General features: G+C 38.2%; 1 protein-coding gene across 1 annotated transcript in view; it reads left to right on the forward strand.

The window, feature by feature from the left end:
• The window catches only part of LOC145467656 (uncharacterized), a 107,871-nt gene that overhangs the window by 58,764 nt on the left and 31,974 nt on the right, over positions 1-17,133 (forward strand). The window contains exons 28-36 of the mRNA XM_081451237.1: positions 862-1,158; positions 2,198-2,494; positions 3,320-3,616; positions 5,324-5,620; positions 6,457-6,753; positions 7,787-8,083; positions 9,786-10,082; positions 13,635-13,934; positions 15,480-15,779. Of these exons, the coding sequence (XP_081307363.1) occupies positions 862-1,158; positions 2,198-2,494; positions 3,320-3,616; positions 5,324-5,620; positions 6,457-6,753; positions 7,787-8,083; positions 9,786-10,082; positions 13,635-13,934; positions 15,480-15,779 (2,679 nt within the window). The remainder of the gene's footprint in view (positions 1-861; positions 1,159-2,197; positions 2,495-3,319; positions 3,617-5,323; positions 5,621-6,456; positions 6,754-7,786; positions 8,084-9,785; positions 10,083-13,634; positions 13,935-15,479; positions 15,780-17,133) is intronic.

The raw sequence follows: 17,133 nt of genomic DNA on the forward strand, positions 1-17,133 counted from the left end.
TCTTTTTGAGCCGTTGCTAAGGAAAATTTATTCTCATATAACCTCATCATTTTTAGTTACTTCAGAGTTATTTCATGTGTTTTAACTTTTTCATGATTAGTAACACTAGTGATGACGTCATCGGGTCACGCCCATGGTCATGTGACTAATACTGAAAAAACGCAAAGGCTCCCAGGCAAATTACTTTATCGGGATTTTTTTCATTGATTTAATATTTTAATTTAAATCCTCATTACGCTATGCATAGATTTTGTTTCATTTCTAAAAGGTCAGATTTTGAGAGAATTTCAAATATTAAAAAATTCGTAATTTTCTGAAAAAAGCATGGTTTTGAAAAAGGAATGCATAGCTATCTTTCTAACGTTGGCTTTGATCGAAATCCGTCAAAAAAGGCTGGATTTAATGAAAAACCGAGTTTCCTTTAGCATTTAAAGAAACCAGAAGTGCGCCCGATATATATTGGAAGTTACCCCATCAGCGCGTGCGCAATTTACACTACCAGCGCACTTCGGTAGGATCAAACAAAGCGACACGGAGTTAGTTTTTCTCTTTCTATTGCTCCTGTTTTTCTCTCTTTTTCTTATTTTGTCTCTGCTTGTACTTTTTTTACTTTGTATTTTGTGAAACACAAAGAAAAGCGTCTAAAATGTAAGCGAATTTGGAAGTTATTGAGTTGTTTTTATTTTCGGCGCTCAGGCTGACGTAAGTAACCGGAAGTAAAATTTCGCCTCCTTAGCAACGCACGCGAGCGGCGCATAAATCGGTTAATGGGCCCTTAAGTACCTCTGTAAAGTAAATAATGGTAGTTATCAAGGGTCATTAAACCTCTAGTAAACTTGGTTTTACAATTTTTTTTGTCAGAACCTGATGGTGCCCCACAAAATGTGAGAGGACAGAACAGCAGCTCAACCAGCATCTTAGTCACGTGGGATGAAGTTCCGGCTGAGCAACAGAATGGTATCATCACGGGTTACACCATTACTTACCAGTCACAAACAGAGAATGACAATGGAAGTGTTCAAGTAAATGACTCTGTTCGTCAGACAGAATTGACAAATCTAAAGGAATACGTCAACTACAATATCACAGTGTTTGCATCTACTGAGAAAGGAGATGGAAATGCCAGTGACCCAATTGTTGTTAGAACAGACCAAGATAGTAAGTAATATTTCTCATCACGATTTTTTGGTGTATGTTTTGGTGGTTCCGTAGTTAATAGAGTTTCCTATCAAGCTCTCCTTTTGGTCGTTATGGTAATTTTTGATTCATGCCATTTCACTAAGAGACCTCAGGACTCTGGTCAGACGAGGTGACATGTTAAAGTTTTTTATAGGTTTAAGTAACTGACTACATTGTAGAAAGCTAGAGATGTTTGGTATTCAGTTTTAATGGAAAGTTGCACAAGTCTTGAGAACACACAGCTCAGTAGTTGTTCTTGGTACTTTATTTGTTTTGAGATTTAATGAGCATGCCGAAGGAATTCTAAGTCATATGGACGCAAAGAAAATACTGATACCTTAACTGGAAAACTGAAAACGCAGATTATATCTGATGTTGTAAGTAATAACCTTCAGGTTATCGTTCTGGTACAGTACGTTTTCTTTTACGTCCAGTACGGTCCAGATTTCCCTATCCGGACCTGAGTATGTATCACTCCTAAATTTCCAACTTTGACAACTTTTCAAGCTTTTTGTTACACTGCAGAGCAACGTAAACTGGAAGCATTCAACACTTAGGCAACTTTTCAAACTTTTTTATCCTTTTTTGTGCCCGGAATGTCTAACACTTGCGTACGCCAGATTTGAACTGAACTGCTTTAATTAGAACTAAACACGAAAGTTTCTTTCAAAGCAATACTGTAGATAAGAAATAAACACGATGACGTTATTTGCCGGCCTTGGTCATTCCCTATTGGGAAACATTGAGTAAGGCCCGATGCCGCATACTCAAGACCTCGTGCACAGTTTTTTTGTTTTTCCAATACGGACCTCCCGGCTTGCAAATAGCATATATATACACGATGCATTATTTGTTAGTCATGGTAAATGTTCACGATACACAAAGAAACTAATGTTGAAAAGAATTACATGTATGACAAGTGTAAAATAAACAAACAGGTAGTCAGCATTGTGTAACTAGGTACTAAGTCCCAGCCACTTTCGTTACAATATAACTCAACTTTTAAATTCTATATCAGAACCTGCTGGTCCTCCACAAAATGTACAAGGACAGAACAGCAGCTCAACCAGCATCTTAGTTATATGGGAGGAAGTTCCAGCTGAACAACAGAATGGTATCATCACGGGTTACACCATTACTTACAAGTCACAAACAGAGAATGACGATGGAAGTGTTCAAGTAAATGGCTCTGTTCGTCAGAAAGAATTGACAAATCTAAAGGAGTATGTGAACTACAATATTACAGTGCTTGCATCTACTGTGAAAGGAGATGGACCAGCCAGTGATCCAATTGTTGTTAGAACAGACCAAGATAGTAAGTAATTTTTTTTTATCAGGTTTTTTTGGGGATGTTTTGGTAATTTCGTAGGTTATCAAGCTCTTCTTTTTGTCGTGGTGGTAGTTTTGACAGAGTCATGCCATTTCACTAAGAGACTTCAGGACTCTGGTCTGCAGAGGTTGCGTGTGAAAGTTTTCTGCAGGTAGACTACTCTACTAGAGATGGCTTGTATTCAAAAATGATGGAAGGTTTTCAAGTCTTGAGAACACACAACTCGGTAGTTGTCGTGAGACTTTAATTTAATGAATAAGGAATTTAAGTAGTATCGAAGCAAAGATTCATCATCTGGAAAAAATGTACAAATTCTGATTTTTTGATCAAAAGAGAGTTGCTAAAGCAAAGAAATGAAAAAATTACTGAAAGGTTTAATACTCGACGTTTCGGTGTCATCATGATGCAGTGATCAAAAGAAAATAAGTGCAAGAAAGCGAGTATTTAAGTCGGGTAGAGCTTAAAATTGACATTCTAATTAGATGGCTATGTTAATTGTCAGGTCGAGCTTACTTTTTATGTGCTTTCTCATACTTATTTTGTCTTGATGATGATTCCGAAACGTCCAGTTTTAAATCTTCCACTAATGATTATCTGTAATTGTAATTAATAACTTTCACATTATCTTTCTGATACGTTTTCCCTTTTTATGTGCTCGTGGTAAATGTTCACGATACCCAAGGAAACTAATGTTGAAAAGGCTTATGACAAGTATGGAGAAATCAAACAGGTTGTCAGCAATGTCTTACTGGTGACCGATGCCCAGTCACATTCGTTACAATATAACTCAACTTTTAACTTCTATATCAGAACCTGCTGGTGCTCCACAAAATGTACAAGGACAGAACAGCAGCTCAACCAGCATCTTAGTCATGTGGGATAAAGTTCCAGCTGAACAACAGAATGGTATCATCACGGGTTACACCATTACTTACAAGTCACAAACAGAGAATGACAATGGAAATGTTGAAGTAAATGGCTCTGTTCGTCAGATAGAATTGACAAATCTAAAGGAGTATGTGAACTACAATATTACAGTGCTTGCATCTACTGTGAAAGGAGATGGACCAGCCAGTGATCCAATTGTTGTTAGAACAGACCAGGATAGTAAGTAATTTGTATTGTAGTATACGTTTCTTCTGGTTGGATTGGCGGTTTCTTCTTACAGGTTCATGCAGTCATTATAACACTTGATAACTCTTCAGTGGAGATAACCTGTGAATTTTTTTTTCATTATCCTAATAAAATAATTCATGACATGAATGTAATTATCTTAAGAGAAGCTGTCTTGTTGTCACATTTCAGAAAAGTATCTTTTTTTCCTCACCTGTATTTTAGAGTTAATCTATACTGTTTAAGACTGTGAACTCTGTGTTGTCTCAGTACCCATGCTTGATTTCAAAGAAAAGATGTAGTCAATTCCGAAAATTTCATCCGGTATTGTAACACCCTTCGTAGTATCTTTCTGGTAGGTTTCTTCTTTTAACGGTTATTATGTACAGTAGAACCCCGTTAATACGGTGACGCACGGGCCGATAATATTTGACCGGGTTAACGGGGTGGCCGTATTAAGGGGGTAGGGTCAAATTTCATGACTAGTCTAAATTGATTAACCTCTTAACAGAGCTAATAGATATATCACGATCACACCTGTAAACAACTGTTCTTTAATAAGCTCCCGGATTGCAGATATAAATTTTTAAAAATTGAAACTTCAACCGCTACATGCAATATTAACAGTGGAAAGATGAACATTACTGGTTTGAGTGGCCGTGTAAACGGGGTATAATTATAAAGGATTATACAGGTTGGGATTTCAGAATGTGGCCATTGGCCTTATTAACGGGGTGGCCGCATTAACAGGGTTTTCTTATAACAAAATGTATGGTCGGTTCGCCAGGACAAAAAAAGTGGCCGTGATAACGAGGTGACCGTAAGGCGGGGTTCCACTGCATGTACAATTTCCCAGTATATGAAGTAACTAATGTTGGGAAGGCTTATGGTAATAATGAAAATTGGACTGATGTTTGGCGTTAAGATTCTGACTACGAAGACTCAGACTACGGGTGTCATTGAGAAAGAAAATCATAAATGTCTTTTGAAGATGTCAGAAGCGCGCTCTCAATAGCTCATGCCGATGGTTTTCTAGATGATGAAGAGGTTTTGTTTCTTTACGATCACTACCTGCTTATTAATCCACATTGCCATAGTGGGATTATGATCCATTCTATTTGGATGTGAACACATTGCAGATTCCGGCACGTTTCAAGTGCCTACAAGGAACAGTTTGCAGTGGAATGGAAGGACTTTGTTTACAAAAGCACATATTTCGAACGAAGATTGATATTTATCTTTGAAAATCCGTAAAAAAAAGTGAATTACCTGCTTTCCCCTCCCGTCGACATCCTGCGTGATCTGTTGGTAAACAAACCTATTTTAAAGAACGTGAGTAATCAGAGCCAGAAACACTTCAATATTGGCAACCTTTGCTCTGCTTTCGCTCAAATCTATTAGACCTATTGGCTAAAGACTGTTTGACATAAAAATGAAGTTTAGAAATCGATAGAGGGTCGAAATTCAGTAAAAAATACTTACGTTGTCCCCACTACACAAAACAGGGTGACCTCTCCCAGTAGCGAGCGATGAGACGACTACGAATGCCATGTGCCAATGAGCATGTACACTAAACCTCAAACCAGGTCCGCGGCGCATACTACCGTAGTCCGTAATGACCGTATCTTAAACTGCTTAATAAAGTACTGAACAACCACTATGTTCGTTGCACTGTAATTCTGCTTTCAATTTCTATATCAGAACCTGATGGTACTCCACAAAATGTAAAAGGACAGAACACAAGCTCAACCAGCACCTCAGTCACGTGGGATGAAGTTCCAGCTGATCAACAGAATGGTATCATCACGAGTTACACCATTACTTACAAGTCACAAACAGAGAATGACAACGGAAATGTTGAAGTAAATGGCTCTGTTCGTCAGACAGAATTGGCAAATCTAAAGGAATATGTGAACTACAATATCACAGTGTTTGCATCTACTGTGAAAGGAGATGGACCAGCCAGTGATCCAATTGTTGTTAGCACAGACCAAGATAGTAAGTAATCTTTTTTATCAGGTTTTTTGGGGATGTTTTGGTAATTTCGTAGTAAGCAGATTTTGTTATCAAGCTTTTCTTTTTGTCGTGGTGGTAGTTTTGACAGATTCATACCATTTCACTTAGAGACTTTGGGACTCTGGTCCGTAGAGGTTGCGTGTGAAAGTTTTCTGCAGGTAGACTACTCTACTAGAGATGGCTTGTATTCAAAAATGATGGAAGGTTTTTAAGTCTTGAGAACACACAACTCGGTAGTTGTCGTGAGACTTTAATTTAATGAATAAGGAATTTAAGTAGTATCGAAGCAAAGATGTGTCATCTGGAAAAAATATACAGATTCTGATTTTTTTGATCAAAAGAGAGTTGCTAAAGCAAAGAAATGAAAAAATTACTGAAAGATTTAATACTCGACGTTTCGGTGTCATCATGACGCAGTGATCAAAAGAAAATAAGTGCAAGAAAGCGAGTATTTAAGTCGGGTAGAGCTTAAAATTGACATTCTAATTAGATGGCTATGTTAATTGTCAGGTTGAGCTTACTTTTTATGTGCTTTCTCATACTTATTTTGTCTTGATGATGATTCCGAAACGTCCAGTTTTAAATCTTCCACTAATGATGATCTGTAATTGTACGTAATAACTTTCACATTATCTTTCTGATACGTTTTCCCTTTTTATGTGCTCGTGGTAAATGTTCACGATACCCAAGGAAACTAATGTTGAAAAGGCTTTTGACAAGTATGGAGAAATCAAACAGGTTGTCAGCAATGTCTTACTGGTGAGTGATGCCCAGTCACATTCGTTACAATATAACTCAACTTTTAACTTCTATATCAGAACCTGCTGGTCCTCCACAAAATGTACAAGGACAGAACAGCAGCTCAACCAGCATCTTAGTTATATGGGAGGAAGTTCCAGCTGAACAACAGAATGGTATCATCACGGGTTACAACATTACTTATCACTCACAAACAGAAAATGACAATGGAAGTGTTCAAGTAAATGACTCTCTTCGTCAGACGGAATTGACAAATCTAAAGGAATATGTCAACTACAATATCTCAGTGTTTGCATCTACTGTGAAAGGAGATGGACCAGCCAGTGATCCAATTGTTGTTAGAACAGACCAAGATAGTAAGTAACATTTCTTATCACGATTTTTTGGTGTATGTTTTGGTAATTCCGTAGTTAATAGAGTTTCCTATCAAGCTCTCCTTTTGGTTGTTATGGTAATTTTCGATTCATGCCATTTCACTAAGAGACTTAGGGACTCTGGTCGGACGAAGTGACATGTTAAAGTTTTTTATAGGTTTAAGTAACTGATTACATTGTAGAACGCTAGAGATGTTTGGTATTCAGTTTTAATGGAAAGTTGTGCAAGTCTTGAGAACACACAGCTCAGTAGTTGTTGTTTGTACTTCATTTGTTTTGAGATTTAATGAGCATGCCAAAGGAATTCTAAGTCATATGGACGCAAAGAAAATACTGATACCTTAACTGGAAAAAACGCAGATTATATCTGATGTTGTAAGTGATAACCTTCAGGTTATCGTTCTGGTACAGTACGTTTTCTTTTACGTCCAGTACGGTCCAGATTTTCCTATCTGGACCTGAGTATGGATCACTCCTAAATTTCCAACTTTGGCAACTTTTCAAGCTTTTTGTTACACTGCAGAACAACGTAAACTGGAAGCATTCAACACTTAGGCAACTTTCCAAGCTTTTTCATCCTTTTTTGTGCCCGGAATGTCTAACACTTGCGTACGCCAGATTTGAACTGAACTGCTTTAATTAAAACTCAACACGAAAGTTTCTTTCAAAGCAATATCGTAGATAAGAAATAAACACGATGACGTTATTTGCCGGCCTTGGTCATTCCCTATTGGGAAACATTGAGTAAGGCCCGATGCCGCATACTCAAGACCTTGTGCACAGTTTTTTGTTTTTCCAATACGGACCTCCCGGCCTGCAAATAGCATATATATACACAATGCATTATTTGTTAGTCATGGTAAACGTTCACGATACACAAAGAAACTAATGTTGAAAAGAATTACATGTATGACAAGTGTAAACTAAACAAACAGGTAGTCAGCATTGTGTAACTAGGTACTAAGTCCCAGCCACATTCGTTGCAATATAATTCAACTTTTAACTTCTATATCAGAACCTGCTGGTCCTCCACAAAATGTACAAGGACAGAACAGCAGCTCAACCAGCATCTTAGTTATATGGGAGGAAGTTCCAGCTGAACAACAGAATGGTATCATCACGGGTTACAACATTACTTACAAGTCACAAACAGAGAACGACAATGGAAATGTTGAAGTAAATGGCTCTGTTCGTCAGATAGAATTGACAAATCTAAAGGAGTATGTGAACTACAATATTACAGTGCTTGCATCTACTGTGAAAGGAGATGGACCAGCCAGTGATCCAATTGTTGTTAGAACAGACCAGGATAGTAAGTAATTTGTATTGTAGTACACGTTTCTTCTGGTTGGTATGGCGGTTTCTTCTTACAGGTTCATGCAGTCATTATAACACTTGATAACTCTTCAGTGGAGATAACCTGTGAATTTTTTTTCATTATCCTAATAAAATAATTCATGACATGAATGTAATTATCTTAAGAGAAGCTGTCTCGTTGTCACATTTCAGAAAAGTATCTTTTTTCCTCACCTGTATTTTAGAGTTAACCTATACTGTTTAAGACTGTGAACTCTGTGTTGTCTCAGTACCCATGCTTGATTTCAAAGAAAAGATGTAGGCAACTCCGAAAATTTCATTCGGTATTGTAACACCCTTCGTAGTATCTTTCTGGCAGGTTTCTTCTTTTAACGGTTATTATGTACAGTAGAACCCCGTTAATACGGTGACGCACGGGCCAATATTTGACCGTATTAACGGGGTGGCCGTATTAAGGGGGTAGGGTCAAATTTCATGACTAGTCTAAATTGATTAACCTCTTAACAGAGCTAATAGATATATCACAATTGCACTTCTAAACAACTGTTCTTTAATAAGCTCCCGGATTGCAGATATAAATTTTTAAAAATTGAAATTTCAACCGCTACATGCAATATTAACAGTGGAAAGATGAACATTACTGGTTTGAGTGGCCGTGTAAACGGGGTATAATTATAAAGGATTATACAGGTTGGGATTTCAGAATGTGGCCATTGGCCTTATTAACGGGGTGGCCGCATTAATGGGGTTTTCTTATAACAAAATGTATGGTCAGTTCGCCGGGACAAAAAAAGTGGCCGTGATAACGAGGTGACCGTAAGGCGGGGTTCCACTGCATGTACAATTTCCCAGTAAATGAAGCAACTAATGTTGGGAAGGCTTACAGTAATAATGAAAATTGGACTGATGTTTGGCGTTAAGATTCTGACTATGAAGACTCAGACTATGGGTGTCATTGAGAAAGAAAATCATAAATGTCTTTTGAAGATGTCAGAAGCACGCTCTCAATAGCTCATGCCGATGGTTTTCTAGATGATGAAGAGGTTTTGTTTCTTTACGATCACTACCTGCTTATTAATCCACATTGCCATAATGGGATTATGATCCATTCTATTTGGATGTGAACACATTGCAGATTCCGGCACGTTTCAAGTGCCTACTAGGAACAGTTTACAGTGGAATGGAAGGACTTTGTTTACAAAAGCACATATTTCGAACGAAGATTGATATTCATCTTTGAAAAGCTGTAAAAAAAAGTGAATTACCTGCTTTCCCTTCCCGTCGACATCCTGCGTGATCTGTTGGTAAACAAACCTATTTTAAAGAACGTGAGTAATCAGAGCCAGAAACGCTTCAATATCGGCGACCTTTGCTCTGGTTTCACTCAAATCTATTAGACCTATTGGCTAAAGACTGTTTGACATAAAAATGAAGTTTAGAAATCGATAGAGGGTCGGAATTCAGTAGAAAATACTTACGTTTTCCCCACTACACAAAACAGCGTGAACTCTCCCAGTAGCAAGCGATGAGATGACTACGAATGCCACCTGCCAATGAGCATGTACACTAAACCTCAAACCAGGTCCGCGGCGCGTACTACCATAGTCCGTAATGACCGTATCTTAAAGTGCTTAATAAAGTACTGAACAACCACTACGTTCGTTGCAATGTAATTCTGCTTTCAATTTCTATATCAGAACCTGATGGTACTCCACAAAATGTAAAAGGACAGAACACAAGCTCAACCAGCATCTCAGTCACGTGGGATGAAGTTCCAGCTGACCAACAGAATGGTATCATCACGGGTTACAACATTACTTATAAGTCACAAACAGAGAATGACAACGGAAATGTTGAAGTAAATGGCTCTGTTCGTCAGACAGAATTGGCAAATCTAAAGGAGTATGTGAACTACAATATCACAGTGTTTGCATCTACTGTGAAAGGAGATGGACCAGCCAGTGATCCAATTGTTGTTAGAACAGACCAAGATAGTAAGTACATTTTTGTATCAAGCTTTCCGTTTGGACATTAATGTAGTTTGTTACAGATGTATTCCATTTGATTAAAATGCAGATCAGGTTAGTAAGTAATTTTTATTTGCAGCCTTTTCTTGTGGTGTTTTGGTAGTTTTTTACTTTTTGATTCTTCTTGATAAGACACTCGTTAGCTCTCATGTGTGGAAACTTTTTAAAACACTTGTGAAATTTCAAGGCCGTTAGGGAAGTGTGGTACTAGAATTTCACAAAATGTTTACAGGATAAAAGATCATTGACAAGTGATTTCCCTTTCTCTTGTTTGTATTTGCAAACCAAATTATCACGATGAATAGGATGAGATCGTTTACGCAGGCAGTATTGCAACAGTCCCGGAAATAATTCAGTGTAGTACTACAGACGAGACTTGCATTAAATCGACACCTCTGTGTAACAGCATGCATGCTTCAAATGTTTTACACCCGAAAAGCGGAAAGGTTAACATGAAGGTCCTGTTTTGGCATAAATTTATAGTAATGCAATGAAGCTATAAAGGGGCATTATAATTAGGTACTCATACACTGCATTTAAAAAGGTATTTCATATCACAACCATATGGCATATGGTTGTGATATGAAAAAGATTTAAACAAAAGTGGAACAACTTATGAACTGGCTACCGGATACTAGTAAGGATGATCAGGTTGACTGTGATTGGAGATGAAGCTTTCGATGTTTACAACGCCTTCTCGTGGGAAAGCGACGAGGAGAAAGTCAAAATTGACGAAGTTCCGGAGTATTTGGAGAAACTTTGTGAACCCCCAAAGAATACAATCTATGGAAGGTACTTATTCCTTTCTTCAAGCCAGGAGAAGGGCTTGTCGATCGACGAATAAGTTACTCTTCTAAGAAAAATGGGCTAAAATTTGTGAATTTAGAGATTAGCGAGATTCGTTGATCTGTAATCGCATTGTGTTCGTAGTTCCTGATAATCGACATTTGAGAGAACATAAGAAATTGCTGGAGCCACTGAAGCAAATGCAAAATCTTTAAGAAGTCAAGCGTTTAGAAACGGGGATGAAGGACTCTCACGGCGAAACCTGAAGGAAAGAAAACGGCGAGTAGAGGTGACTAAACTGATTACAAGTTCTGTGGTAGGAGATATATAAGAGATGGAATGAAAAGCTTTGCCTATGGCCAGCAGGATAATACATGCAGATGTGGAGAGAACCATCATTTTACCGTGAACTGTCCACCAGGCAAGTCAAGTGCGGATCGGAAGTTGCACTATAGTGATTTAGACGAATGTTCGTTTAAAGCGTACACTCTTGTTGTCATTAGACACAATATCAGTGCTGTTGAAGATACGAAGTTCTTAATTCCTTTACAACTGTTTACAAATATGCGGGTAAACAACTCTTGAGATGTGACAATTCAGCTTGATTGTAGAGCAAACTGCAAATTACTCTCCCTGAAATAAATTTCACTCATCTGGGATAATCCCAAAGATTTGTATTCGAAGAAAACATCTACAACGCTCAAGATGCATACTGGATCTATAATGGATCTTCTTGGAAAATTCCCCCTCAGATGTACCAGGGGTGAGATAAGAAAACATGTCAATTTCTTTGCTATTGATGAGGATGTCAGGCCACTCTAAGCTGCTAAAACATGGCACGAAGTGAACTTTATCAAGGTAAGGGTGTCTGGCATTGCTAAATCTGAAACTGTTAGCTTTATGAATGACAAGTTGCAAACCACACCTAGTGTTTTAGGCTAAGATTGGATTTGAAAAACTATAGTGTTGCCTTGGAAAAGGTAGGTGGGTGAATTGTTTTTGTCAAGGAGTCACCATATCTGACAACCTTCATTCAACACACCCTTTGGTCGCTTTCGCTGGCTCCACCAACCATGCGGCTTTAAGAGAGCAGGTGATCGATGAAGAAGACGACGACGACGAGGTGTTAGCTGGCCTACAGTCTGGCGACACGGTGCTCATGAGGCCGTTATCAACCGACAAGGAGAAATTGTGAAGCTACAGTAATCAGAAGAAACATAAGGCACCTGGTGAAGACTTAAGAGTCATCACTACTGAGCATTAATCAGACATATGTCAAGCCGCCGAAGAGATATAGTGAACAACCTCAGAGGAAGATCGATTACCTTATTAATTCCCAACCTGTTGATAGTAGTGACGAGCACCAGAAATGTAGAAATGTTTGCCCGAAGAAATGGTTCCAGGACTACGTTTAAAGGGCATGTAAAGATTTTAACCATGTGAAAGGTGAATTGATCAACATGACACGAGCATGAGACAAAGAAAAAATCTGAGTCCCCGACAGGAATCGAACCCATGACTTCCCTCCTGTTATCGATGAGGGGTCCGCTTTCGTATGTGTACCGTGCACATGGTCTTAATTAAAAAGAGTTCTATTAAGTTATGTATGTACCATGTCTGTGTTCTCTTGAAGCCTTAAATCAAGAAAGAAGGTAACACGGCTAATTTACTAGTCTCTCTTCTTTACAAGCATTTTGAATCCTTTTATCGCTATTTCGATATTTTTCTCAGTTTTACCAATGTGTAATCTTAAATTTAAAACTTGGAGTCTAGAGAAGTTCTTTACTTTTAGTTTGCATTGATGGAAGTTGCTTCAGGGCCATTTTGTAATTTTCGAAATGTAATTTAAGTCTGTTATATTCTATCGCTAGCAGTCGAAATAGATTTTTTACCGCCTCTATATTTTCTTGGTTTCTCCATTGTCACAGCAGCCTTTGTAGAGTTCCTTGTCCTTGGCACAGTAACTTTGAACTTTCGATCAAATAAAATAAATATGGTCTATACTTTTCTGTCACTAACGGTCATAATACATTTTGTACCGCCTTTTCCATATTTTTTGCCACTTTTTAAAATACTGTAGATTTGGTAAAACTCCTTTCTTTGTACAGTAGTTTTGTACTTTTTTGCATTAAATTGTTCCAAGCGATCTCTCCCTGGCCATCCTTACAAGCCTGCACAAAATGTAAGCTTATGTGTATGATATTCAGCAGTGGTTGAAATTTACAGAGTTTACATGGCCTATAGTATGTAGAATTCCAGCTGTAAAGAAGGGTAAATAAACTTATGCTGAATTTATGACTTGATCATTGCGCAATTGGTTATGATGGAAAAACTATGTATAGATAAATAAAAAGTAAGGGAGTAAACTAAATAAATTAGGGAGGCGGAAAATTGCTCTTTTGTAGACCACCCCTAGTACTTAGCACTGAGGGTTCATCCTGTTTAAAGATTCATTATATTTCAATTGTTTTATCTCTGTCACCATCACCATCATTCTCGTTCTCGCTCTCGCTCTCGCTATTGTTGTTGTTATTATTATTATTATTATTATTGCTTCAACTCCCAATGTTAAGACGAACATAAAAAACTACATTTCTTACATCAGCACACGGTTAATATAGCCCTGCCAACCAATTAATTTAATGGCTTAAACAACCTTTATTTAAGTATACAGCATTATCGTAACATAACAGAATCTTTGCAAAGTTAACTGGTCTTGAACTTTTACATCAGAACCTGATGGTGCTCCCCAAAATGTGCGTGGACAGAACAGCAGCTCAACCAGCATCTTAGTCATGTGGGATGAAGTTCCAGCTGATCAACAGAATGGTATCGTCACGGGTTACACCATTACTTACTACTCACAAACAGAGAATGACAATGGAAGTGTTTCAGCTGGTCCTCATGATCGTCAAAAGAATTTGACAAATCTACAGGAGTACGTCAACTACAATATCACAGTGTTTGCATCTACTGAAAAAGGAGATGGACCAGCCAGTGATCCTGTTATTGTTGTTAGAACAGACCAGGATAGTAAGTATACTGTATTTTCTTACCAAGTTCTTTTCCTCGTTGTTTTTGTCATTTCTTCGTGATTGCTTCCTTTTCACAGTTGAAAGACTCAAGAACTCAGATCTGCTAAGGAGATCTGTGAAAGTTCTTAATAGGTGGAAGTGAATAGCTCAAAATATAAAAGTGATATTAGATACTGTGGACATTAAAGATCGTTAGAGATGTTTTATTGTTTGGTATTCGAACAACAACAATACAAGTTTATTCTGTCATACGCTCAGCTGTTCAAGTGTGACATCACATGATGAAATTAAACACGAGCTAATTAACAGGTTTTGCACATAAATTACGATTAAAAGTAAATGTTATAATATACAATGGAACCCCGCTGATACGGTCACCGACGGGCCTGGAAAATCTGGCCGAATTAACGGGCTGGCCATATTAACGCGGTAGAGTCAAACCTCACGACTACAATCCTGGCCATAAGTTGTTGGGACACCTCCCCTTTTGCGCGCTAAACCCACGATTTCAACTACGTCCTTGACGTTTTAGAAAAAAAGATGAATAGAAGCAAGTATAATTGATCCCCCTTTCCCCGAGCAATGTTGAAAGAAAATGAAGCTACTCTGAAGGACTAGATCGGATGTTGTAAAAAGGGAAAAAGGGACAATAGAAAGCTATTGTCAAGGTTTTTTTTTTCTTTAAGATTTTTTTATCAACATTGACAGGGGAAGGGGGTAGGCGGGCTTACGCGGTCTTGGTCTTAAGAGAGGCTGCCTGTGAAGTCATCTGCCGTGAACTGTCCCAACACTTGTGACCAGGATTGAAGTTTAAATTGAGTAACTTCTTAACAGATATATCACAAATGTACTTCCAAACAGCTCGGAATGTAGATATAATTTTAAAAAAATTGAAACCTGAATCAGGGTATGAAATATTGACAATGGAAAGATGAACATAACTGGTTCGAGTGGCCGTATAAAACAGGGTAAAATTATAAAGGATTATACAGGTTGGGATTTGAGAATGTGGCTGTTGGCCTTATTAACGGGGTGGCCGCATTAACGGAGTTTTCTCAAAAGAAAATGTATCGGCATTTCGCCGGGACAAAAAAAGTGGCCGTAATAACGAGGTGATCGTATTAACGGGGTGACCATGAGGCGGGGTTCCACTGTATGGGCAAAATGTTTTTAAAATATCATGAGATACAATCTAAGATAATTGCACGTTAAAAAAACGGTAATCATATGTAGAATGAATACATAAGATACTAAAGGTAATGCATAAGGAATACATAAGGTACTAAAGCTTAATTAATGTGGAAAAGTGGTTACTGAACTTGAAGTACAACTACTTAAAGGCTGACCACAACATATACAACTAAAGTTCACGCTGTATCTCTGGACATGGTATTGTGAGGGCGCAGAGCTGTGTGGACAAACAGAGTTTATTGTTAATAATTGACTTATGCATGGGTCTTCTTCACTTCATTTCTTTACGTATTTAATCCAAGTCACACTCATTGCCAAATAAATGTGTTCCGAATATTAATTTCTATACCAGAACCTGACGGTTTTCCACAAAATGTGCGTGGACAGAACAGCAGTTCAACCAGCATCTCAGTCACGTGGGATGAAGTTCCAGCTGATGAACAGAATGGTATCATCACGGGTTACAACATTACTTACCAGTCACAAACAGAGAATGACAATGGAAATGTTCAAGTAAATGGCCCTGTTCGTCAAACGGAATTGACAAATCTGAAGAAGTACGTTAACTACAATATCGCAGTGTTTGCATCTACTGTGAAAGGAGATGGACCAGCCAGTGACCCTGTTATTGTTGTTAGAACAGACCAGGATAGTAAGTAGAATATTCACCAAGCGTTTCTAATGGGTCTTAATATTATTTTTCACGTCGTCGCTCGTTTTATGGTGCGTTTGATTGACCTTATTCCGGAATGGAAATAAGTGACTCGGAATGTATTGCAATTTTCACCGTCGCCAGAACTTATGGAGAACCCCTCAAAAAGTATCGTTAAAATCGACCGAAATCAGTTGTAAGCATTTATTTCTATAGATCGATCGACGGAAACCGATAACGGATATGGACGAACGGTTTTTCAACAGCGAATTTTATCAACTGCCCTCCCCGTTTTCTCTGCACGTTTTACTTTCATCCGCCATTTCTATTTCTTGTCTTGCGAAAGGTCAATACGCGAAGAGGCAGTGATGTCATTATTTCGCTTTACTCCAAGGTTTACTGGTTTTTTTAGTTTTTTTGTCTAAATCATTTTTCACTCACGCGTCGGGTTATTATTCCAAGTATTGCGCTACCTTGGGAAGAATGCTTGGAATGCATTTCACTTGACGCTTTCACCGTTAAGCGCTATTAAGCTTTAATCCCTCAGTTTTCGGGTTAACCCGTAATGCTACCCGTAGGAGCAACAAGTTCTGTGCTCACAACGAATCGGCTGAATCGCACATAAAGGTCACAACCTACAAGCTTTCTCTAAATTGGCAAAACACAGCTATGTCATTCTCCAGGCTTCCACTAAAGGTACATTGCAATCAAACAAAAAAAAAAAAAATGTGACAACCGCAAGCGTAACTGCTATTCTAACCGATAAATTGAAATGAGACATGCTGTTCTGTACCAAACAACAGCAAAGATGTTAAAAGATACAGATCTAAAAATGCAGTTTCTATCCCTGCTAATTGCGGCATCTCCGTGTTGCTGGATGAGAGTGAGTGAGTTTACATGAGCTCAAGATATGAGGGAAGCTTTCAGGTTAGAGACCATCCGGGCCATTCCTGCTGTACCTCATTAACCAAAGTCCAGGACACTTTTTAGGCAAATCTACAATCGTGCACAGTGTTTCATTGCCTAGGCTTTACTCTTTACGTCACCTAATTGAATTGACCATGAAAGTCTAGGAGTAAGCGGTACAGGAACTATGCAAGGAGTTATTTCAAAAATTTAAGGTGGCTCTGAACCCCATGTACAGAATGTTTTTAAACTTTGCCAAAAGTTGCGTCTTATCATGCTTATCAGAAGTTTATAATATAAAAAAAATTCACCCTGCCGTTTTTGAATTATAAGCACCTAGAGCAGTAATTAAGGGTGTTTTTAGGAGGTCATACTGTTGCTATGGTAACCTATTGTGTCACGAAAATGATAACAACGTGTTCATTAATGATTGGGCAGTTTTTTGATA

The sequence above is a fragment of the Orbicella franksi genome, chromosome 14 (genome assembly GCF_964199315.1).
Source record: "Orbicella franksi chromosome 14, jaOrbFran1.1, whole genome shotgun sequence".
NCBI lineage: Eukaryota > Metazoa > Cnidaria > Anthozoa > Scleractinia > Merulinidae > Orbicella > Orbicella franksi.